Genomic DNA, 9,409 nt, shown 5'->3' with positions numbered 1-9,409 from the left:
TTATTTGATAATTTGTTATAGGATAAACATTTAGCAAACTTGTTTTTTTGAATTATCTGTAACTTTGGATAAGTTTAACATTTATGATAAAGACTTTAGAGTATATTAAGTGTTGAAAATGAAATTAACGGGTAAAGAATTAACTAGTTTTTAAATTATACTAAATTTAACATATTCAGTGGATCTGTGAAATCAATCACTATATTTATTCAATTTAATACTCATAAATTATATCAAACAAAATAAGTTTTACAAAACTTTGACTTCTCAAACTAAGTAAACATGTTTTAAAGTTAATATAGCATAACTTAACTAAATTTTAACCAAATTTGAATTTGGAAATCTATTCCCTTTACATAAAACTCCCGTCAAATTATACTTAAGCAATGTTTAGTCTTTAAATAACGTGTTAAAATTAAAGGTTAGAAATATAAAACAAAAGTAGGTGTTTGGCTATTTGAGCTTAAGTTCACTAACAACTTAAAATTCCATTTCAATTAGTTTAGGGTAAGCATTAGAGAAAGATTAAAATATATTTACTTTTCCTTTTTTCTCTTCTCATGAAAAAAAAATGAGCATGTATTTGATTTTTTTTTTCAAATATATTTGACTCAAAATGATTTCTTGAAGAGAAAACAAACATAGACATATAATTTATTATTTATAGTTAATTTTTCTATATTCCTCCTATTTGAAAATGTGTATTTTCAGTTTCTACACATAATACTATTTATTTATAGTCAGTATATTAGAAAGTAAAAGAAATTTAAGATGACACTTTAGAGATTAAAAATGGTACTTCTGAGTTTTGTTTTTTTTTTGTCAGGATAAAAAAATAACATTCTAGAACTTGCAAAACTAAAAAATGGATTTTGAAGACAATTATTATAGGATAATATTTTTTATACAAAATAATATGATAATATACGTAGCAAACAACTTTGTAGAAGAACCGTCAATATTGCAACTTCATTAACCTATTTTTTTTGTTCTTTTAACTTATTGTCATTGTTGACTATTTTTTCCTTTTTTTTATATCAGTTACCAAAACATATTATTCTATATTGTAAAATTAAGCTTTCTAAAAAAAATGGTGTAATTTGAGTTTAAATTTGTGAAAATGGTAATTTTTTTTAACTCAACTTAGAGTAAGTCGTGTTATGTTTATATAATTTCACAATAAAAAAATCGTTTTAATTAAATATAATTTCATTTACATACATTTGAAATTGTGTGAATTTATGATATAAAGCACCTCTATGTATAAAACTTTGTTCAAAAATAATTATTGAATTTTTTTGTTTTTATTACTCAAAATAAAATTGACACACTTGAATGATTTTAGTTGGCTTAACATTATACTAAAATTATAGTATAATTACACTACTTCTTTTTGTTTGTTAATGAGATTGTTTTAAAGTTTTATGTTTTATACCGAGTTTTGTTTTGAACATTTTACTAAAATTATTGGTTGACTTTAATCTTAAAAAATAGACACACTTTGATTTTATGTGTTAGTTAATTTGGAATATAAATCTTTTAAATAATAATAAATGATAAAAATCTTTTTATTTCCTCTATCATTTAATTTTGAAGGTGAGATTGATTTAATGTTTTTTCTTGATTGTTGATGTTTGTGATTTATCAATATGACAATATCTATTAGTATCAATATGACATATTTTCAATCACTGATTTAAATGTATCATTCTTAGAAAAAGGAAGTTAATAAATTAATATTGAATGACTAAATATAAAATTTTTTAAAAATATCTGAAATGTAATTTTTTAAAATAAAAACATATTTAAGCATTTAAATCAATAATAATCACACTAATTAAAAGAAAAACACTACGAGGAAAAATGTTATTTTTGTAGGTATTATTAAGAATTAAGTACAAAACAAGCATTATATTTACAAAATTTTATCCATTGATTAAATTCATGTAAGCATTATCATTGACATTTATATCTCCTACATGCACAACCTAATATACTAATTGCTTCACCAAAGACTCAGTTTATTTTCACCTCACCTGATACTTCTAAAACAACTATTATAAATATTAATAATTTTTTTTATAATATACAGTGATTTATGAGATGTGAATATAAAAATAGTATAAGATGTGAATATACAGAGAAAATAGGAAAAAGAGAAAAAAAAAAAAAAAGTTATGATCTATTCATAATATAACCTATAGATCCTCTTTCTCTCTCCGACAAGGTCTCAATAATTAAAAAAAAAAAAAAAAAAAACAAAGAGGAAGAAGCGGAAGGGATTACTTCCACTTCCCTGTAAAACCCTAATATCTTCAATCCTATATTATTTAATTTTCTGTTTGTCTCTCTAAAAGCCAACCCTCTCTCTCAAGAACATCAAATCTCGATCCCTTCCTTTCCCTGCAAGATCCGGGGTGGTTCCGATTGCGCAACAGGGTTTGGTTTGGGCGGGTCCGTCAAGCCTGGCGGGTATTGGGGTGAAGTAAATGGCGGATCCGGCCGGAATCCGGCTCCGCGAGAGGTGCGAGCGTGGTGTTGCGGCGGAGGCGTGGTTGATAGGGTTACAGTCTGGTGACAATAGTCAAGAGTGAAGCATGCTGAGCGTGCTGCGCGTGCACCTCCCTTCTGATATTCCCATTGTAGGCTGTGAGCTCACGCCTTACGTGCTCCTACGCCGACCTGACAAGACCGTTACCACCGACGATGTCCCCGAAGCCGCCCCGTTAGATGGTCATTTCTTGCGCTACAAGTGGTTAGTTCTGCTGGTCTATCATTCCTCTCCTTTCTTGTCTGAATTCCTTCAGTTTTGTTTTTTACACAACACTGTCTGTTCCTATTTGTTGCCTAAGTGATGTTTACCTGTCAGGTTTTTCTTTGTTACTCTTAGTTGGTTGATACCTGAGTTTCAATGCGTGCGTGCTTTTGAATTTCATGTTACTAAAGTGAAGAGTGAAGTGTGTATGCTCCTAGATACTTGTTGTTGAAAGTGTAATAGCAGGTTATTTTTGCTCTCTTTCAATGTTTACTTGTATTTTGGTCCTATTTGGGTTGACTACTCAATTGTTTTTAGTTTATATTTTGTGGTGATTAAATTAAGCACATTATGGTTCTCCAGCAGGTTTATAAATTAAGGGGATAGTTCAGGTAGTTCTATTAATTTTGTGTCTTTTGATCTCTCCATTTTGCATTTTGACCGAAGTAGAAGTCTGAGAAAAAAAAATACCGAGACAGTGGATTATAGTTGAAAGAATTTTTTTTTTCTTTGGTGGTCTCATGGTTACTTGGGTTCTGTCTCCTTTACTATTCTCGCGTAACTTGTCTTGCTTATTCATTATTGTTAATTGATTTGATTATTCAAATTTTCAAGGATAGTACTGAATTCTATTAGGCTGTGATGTATGACTTGTTTATAGTTCCTTTTTTGATCTAGTCTTTAGAAGTATCAGTCTGCATAGGTGTTCATTCACAAACCTGAAGTCTGCACTTGGAATGCTATAACATATTCCACCGTCTCAATAAATCACTATCCAAGTAAAGTTTTATTCAGAAGCTCCCTATGCAAAATAATGAATTTCCCTTCCATCATTTCGTATGTGATTATTGTGATTTCATGTGTGTAAGAGAGGACAATGTATGTATGTTTAATCAATCTGTCAGGGATGACATCTCATCTCTGGTGGTGTTTTTTGCTGATGAATAGACATTGCCTAATGTATCTGGTCCAGTTATAATGTTAGTCATGTGTTTGTTTGATACGTGCTTTGTATGTAATTCTAATTCATAATTTGGTATGATGTGTTTGGTGTCTGTTTTTTCACCTTTTTTTTTTTTGAAGTTTGGACATTTATAGGAATATCAAAGTTATTCCATTATTACCCTAAATTGGATAACTATTGAAAGTGTTTTGTTAATATTATTAGGTGGATTTTGCTTGAATAATCGTTTGATAATTTTTTATTACAAAGAGCACTTTGATCGCTATATACTACCTACTTTTATGTAATTTTTCGATTGAGCTGCTGCAGATCTAAGTATTGATCCTTTTTTTCTTCTATCATTTGACATGTGTTTGGTAATCTATGGAAGGTATCGTGTACAGAGTGATAAAAAGGTTGCTGTTTGTAGTATACATCCATCTGAGCAGGCCACACTGCAGTGCCTTGGTTGTCTAAAGGTTAAGGTACCTGTTGCCAAAAGTTACCACTGCACTCCAAAATGTTTTTCAGATGCTTGGCAGCATCATCGTGTCTTACATGATCGTGCTGCAAGTTCAGGTAATGAAAATGGAAATGAGGAAGAAGAGTTATTTGGACGATTTAATAATTCTGGATCTGGATCAATCACTACCACCTTATCTTCCTCTGCATCAAGTGCTAGCTTGACAAATGGGTCTGCGCCTGTTTATCCAGCAGCCATTACACAACGAAGTGGTGGTGAAACTTGGTTTGAAGTTGGACGATCTAAGACGTATACGCCAACAGCTGATGACATTGGTCATGTCCTTAAATTTGAGTGTGCTGTAGTTGATGCAGAGACTAAACTTACTGTAGGGCATGCTAGCACTCTACTAACATCCCGTGTCATTCCTGCCCCCTTGCCTAGCCCACGCAGAATGATACATGTTGAGGGGATGGGACATTTGGATGCTGATGCACGCTTAACATCAACAGGAACATTTACTGTTCTATCATACAACATATTGTCTGATTCATATGCCTCAAATGATCTATACAATTACTGCCCTTCATGGGCTCTTTCCTGGCCATATCGCAGGCAAAATTTGTTACGAGAAATAGTTGTTTACCGTGCTGATATTATTTGTCTTCAAGAGGTATGCAAATGCTCTTTTGGCTATGATTTCATTGGACAATACTTCTAATAACACTACTGATCTTCAACTCATTTATTTCCAAGTTTTCTTTTGATAGTCATGTTCAATTTCAAATGGTTTATATATAATAAGGCTTTATTATGGACTCGGGGACATGAAACAAGGTTGCCACCCGTACTAATATTTTATTTTGAACATTGGTTACTACTGATATTGAATGAATTTTAAATAATCAGGACTTGAATTTCCGTGCTTTTACATGGGTAGATTTCTTTTTTTTTTTTTTTTGGGGGGGGGGGGTTGGTTTTTTTTGTTTTTTTTTTTTTTTTTTTTGGGGGGGGGGGTGTTGTTATTGGTGGAAGTGGTATGATGTTCTAGTGAATGCATTATATTCAACATTCTAATAATTTCTATTGGATGACATGCAATCTCTATTTCCCCAGGTTCAAAGTGATCATTATGAAGAATTTTTTTCTCCTGAACTGGACAAACATGGCTATTATGGTCTTTACAAAAGGAAAACAAATGAGGTTGTTAGAGTATTCTGATTTATTATGGTTTGATTCATCATTTTGTAAATTGCTTTTTGATGTTAAGACGATTGTGGTCGGTTTTCAGGTATATAGTGGCAACATTTATACAATTGATGGGTGTGCAACATTCTTCCGAAGGGACAGATTTTCACATGTGAAAAAATACGAGGTTGAAATTTTTGTATGTATCAGTGTATGCCAGTTCTCTTTGGCTTGTACACAACATAAAGCGATATCTGCTTGTTGACAGGTTGAATTTAATAAGGCTGCACAGTCTTTAACAGATGCTGTGATTCCAACCACTCAGAAGAAAACTGCCTTGAATAGACTGGTTAAGGTAGCTTATTGCACTAAAGGTTGCATGTTACTTTGAAATAATGGTTCTCTTATTGTGTAGTCCTTACCAAGTTTTCTATACATTCTTAGGATAATGTTGCATTAATAGTTGTTTTAGAAGCAAAAGCTAACCAGCCTGTGGACAATCCTGGGAAAAGACAGCTTCTTTGCGTGGTAAACTCTTACTTTTTCTTTATTTGTTTCAACCAAGATGGTCTTGCATACACTTACCATCAAGGTCCATGATGTATACTTTCTATCTATGTTGTACGCCTTTTGTTTTCCCAGCGTGCTCTTTTCTTAGTCATGCATTGTTATAACAGTTCATTTTGTAATATCTGTTTATGGCTTTTTGTCTTAAGCAGCTTTTGGTTTATTATTTTTAGGATGATGATTGTTCTGATACAAGAACTCTTGATTTTCTTTTTACATAAATTGAGTCAAGATGTTTAATGTAATCTGTTATGGTTTAGTTTTTTTTTTTCTTTTATTTATTTATTTATTTTTAAATAATCATTGGATCTATTTCTTTATTTCGAATAAACTAGTCCCTTTCTGTGAGTTTGGGTTAAATTACTTTTTTAGTAACACAATCTCTATTACTTAGTCATATATTGCTTGTGATTTTAGGCAAATACACATGTAAATGTTCATCATGATTTAAAGGACGTCAAACTTTGGCAGGTAAGTAATTTCTTTTGCTTCTTCATATTGAATATTGTGCTTATTTGTAACATGACACTTATGAATTTCCTCTTCTTTTTAGGTGCACACTCTTTTGAAAGGATTGGAGAAAATTGCTGCTAGTGCAGACATTCCAATGTTGGTTTGTGGGGACTTTAATTCAGTTCCAGGAAGGTCAGTTTACTTTCTGGTTATATTATTTGTTTTTTCTGCAAGAGTCTTTTATTATTGTCAATAATTTGTTTCTTAAAGTTATATTCTTATTTTTCTGTAGTGCTCCTCATGCACTTCTTGCAATGGGAAAGGTAGACCCATCCCATCCTGATTTAGCTGTTGACCCACTTAATATATTACGTCCTCACAGCAAGTTGGTTCATCAGTTGCCACTGGTAATGTATTGAAGAATTGCTTATATATTATCTATTTTCCTCAAAATGGTTGTTCCTGATTTTAGTTGTTGTTGTTGTTGTTTTTTTTTTTTTTTTTTTTTTTTTTTTTTTTTTTTTTTTTTTTTTTTTTTTTTTTTTTTTTTTTCTGGTTGTGGATTTATCTCAATTTTAGGTCAGTGCTTATTCATCCTTTGCAAGAACAGTTGGTCTTGGATTTGAGCAGCATAAACAGAGACTAGACAATGTAACAAATGAACCTTTATTCACTAATGTAACTAGAGATTTTATTGGCTCTCTAGATTACATATTTTACACAGGTATGATATCTTGCAATGATGTTATTAATTTGATCAACTTAACATCCTGGTCATTTGCTTACAGTTTATGAAGTTACGTCTTTTTGTGGTTTCAGCGGATTCATTGGTTGTGGAGTCATTGTTGGAGCTATTGGATGAGGAGAGTTTGAGGAAAGACACCGCACTTCCTTCTCCTGAGTGGTCCTCTGATCATATAGCTCTGTTAGCTGAGTTTCGCTGCTGCAAGAATAGATCTAGGCGATGACTTAAGGTGCCATCATTTCTTCCTTTACCATCTTTTATTATTATTATTATTATTATTATCATTATTATTTTATATATTCTTGTTTTGTGCTTGATTAGTGTTAGTAGTTATCATCTTTCTGGAAAAATCAATAACTTGACATTTGTAATTCTGTTGTCAATTAATGAACAGTTTAAGGCACATATTTTCTGTTACCATTGAAATTCAAGATGTGTATTGGAAGGCCTATATTCATTCTTGTGAATTGAAGTTATCACTTGATTCATAAAGAATTAGTTATGAAGCTGGTTGCATCCTGATTTTACATTATTTATTGCTTTATCGGCTTTTATCACAAAATTAAATTTGATTTAGAAGTAATTGGTCTAAATTGTGTATGTTTTCTTTTTATTTCTTTCTATTAATTTCCATTCTCTTCTAGTAGACATAGCTTCTTTAAGCACCTTAAAGCCTACTGCCAATATATCGGTCTTTCAATATGAGGGTGGTCCAAAACAAAATTTGACTGCTACATCTGTCTGTCCATGTAAGAACCTTTTCCACTATTGTAGGTAATTAGTACTAGGCATATTTGCTGGTTGGCTTCATGCAACAGCAATATGTAAGTTTATCAATCCATATACTAGGCATAGTTGCGGTCTTCCTCTACGGGCAAGGCTATTGATTACAAGGTGAAGAATGATATTTACCTTACCACTTTGAAGTGTTTTTGGTGTCATGATCATCATAACAAAGTATAGTAGGTCAAGAATGTGAACGAGCACGCCAACATTGAAGAAATTTTGGTCTCGTGGCCTTGGTGTTTGACACATTGTTGGTCTCATGACCTTGCTGTTTGACACATAGAAGTACAAAAAAATAATGGATGATTCCACGGCTGAGATTAGGGCAGCAAATTACTTTAGAGGGATGCTCATTTTCATTAGCTGAGAGATGGGAAAGAGTGGGAATTGTGAAGGAGAGAACAATTTTGACAAATTAGGGACAATGTCATGATCCTTATTATAATTTTCGGAATTGGTTCGGAAACATTTCCTTATGATCTGATCCGTGTCAACAATTACTGAATTGGCGGGGAATTTGATAATGATTTTTTCTTTCGTGCTCTGGAATTGGGTTTCCTAAATGTGACCAGGTGTTGTAGGTTCATTAAAGGGTGATGATGAAAGTGCCTGAAGTCCAAAATAATTATAGGAGTCTTTTGTTATGGGTCCCAACAACTTCAAGCGATGCTTGCATTGATAAAATAATACTGCAGTGTATATGATACTGAAAAATAATTTGTCCTCTGGTATTGAAAAATTTCCATTCAGCCATGTTGGCAATTGTTGAATTAAATGATTTTAGATGTTTTCACCATAATAAGGAGGAAACGTTTTTGCATCTGCTATACTTACCTTTCTGCTGTATTACTGACTGCACTTTACAGAAGTGCTGGTTGTAGTTTGTCTTTTTCGGTCTTTGATACGTATCGTAGTTTAAGTCGGTGTGTTTTCTTTATGCCTGGACCTAAATATGCCTTCGTCCTTTATTGACGAGATTCTCCTTTTTGTGTAGGTCAGATCCAGAGAGGCACAATGAGAAGCGTCGAAAGAAACGTTTGATTGATAAGTTATTGTAAAAGTGGTAGATCATACCTTTGTCTTTTTCCCAGGTATCTCCTTGTGGGGGGCCTTGAAATGATCATCTGCTTTGTATCATGTAACCTTTGTCATAGAAAAATTATGATAATGCCTTATTTTCGCCCACATCTTGCCCAATCGTTTTCCTTATAAAGTAAATTTTCTACGTTCGTTTCTATTGGGTTTCTAAACATGTATCAATTAACTAGTCGCCTCATTCTCAAGCCCTTCCAATCATGTGGCTGATTGGCCTTGGACTTCAATATCTCACTACTGTAGCGATAATATTCACAGTTTAGGTTGTTTTGCATATGCAGTGATCATCATAAAGTTGACAAATTCAAAATGGTATATTGATATGAAAAAGAAAGTGGTCACCACTACCGAGAATACTTGACAGTGATCCTTACCGCTAGATTTAATTTATTTTTACCACCCAAGTGTAATTTT

At 32.4% G+C, this 9,409-nt stretch overlaps 1 protein-coding gene across 2 annotated transcripts; it reads left to right on the top strand.

The window, feature by feature from the left end:
* Positions 1-2,246: 2,246 nt before the first annotated feature.
* On the top strand, positions 2,247-9,137 carry LOC106757627 (carbon catabolite repressor protein 4 homolog 1). Of its 2 annotated transcripts, none has more exons than XM_014640344.2 (12): positions 2,247-2,755; positions 4,090-4,834; positions 5,278-5,364; positions 5,453-5,536; positions 5,618-5,704; positions 5,794-5,877; positions 6,334-6,387; positions 6,470-6,561; positions 6,662-6,776; positions 6,949-7,093; positions 7,189-7,343; positions 8,900-9,137. In XM_014640344.2, the coding sequence occupies exons 1-11, from the start codon at positions 2,598-2,600 to the stop codon at positions 7,335-7,337; spliced, it is 1,800 nt and encodes a 599-aa protein (XP_014495830.1). In that variant the 5' UTR covers positions 2,247-2,597; the 3' UTR covers positions 7,338-7,343; positions 8,900-9,137. The 2 variants fall into 2 exon arrangements, with proteins under 2 accessions (XP_014495830.1, XP_014495829.1); XM_014640343.2 differs by having other exon boundaries at positions 8,895-9,137.
* The last annotated feature ends 272 nt before the right edge of the window (positions 9,138-9,409 follow it).

This window comes from Vigna radiata, chromosome 3, assembly GCF_000741045.1.
Source record: "Vigna radiata var. radiata cultivar VC1973A chromosome 3, Vradiata_ver6, whole genome shotgun sequence".
NCBI classification, from domain to species: domain Eukaryota; kingdom Viridiplantae; phylum Streptophyta; class Magnoliopsida; order Fabales; family Fabaceae; genus Vigna; species Vigna radiata.
The sequence above is the reverse complement of the archived record's forward strand: the minus strand, read 5'-3'. Positions and strand labels throughout refer to the sequence as shown.

What these genes read in the sequence shown, in the direction of transcription:
- LOC106757627 (XM_014640344.2), top strand. Translation starts at nt 2,598, where the DNA reads ATGCTGAGCGTGCTGCGCGTGCACCTCCCTTCTGATATTCCCATTGTA. An exon ending in CATTTCTTGCGCTACAAGTG is followed by an intron (nt 2,756 to 4,089) that starts GTTAGTTCTGCT and finishes AATCTATGGAAG; the next exon opens with GTATCGTGTACAGAGTGATA. An exon ending in ATATTATTTGTCTTCAAGAG is followed by an intron (nt 4,835 to 5,277) that starts GTATGCAAATGC and finishes CTATTTCCCCAG; the next exon opens with GTTCAAAGTGATCATTATGA.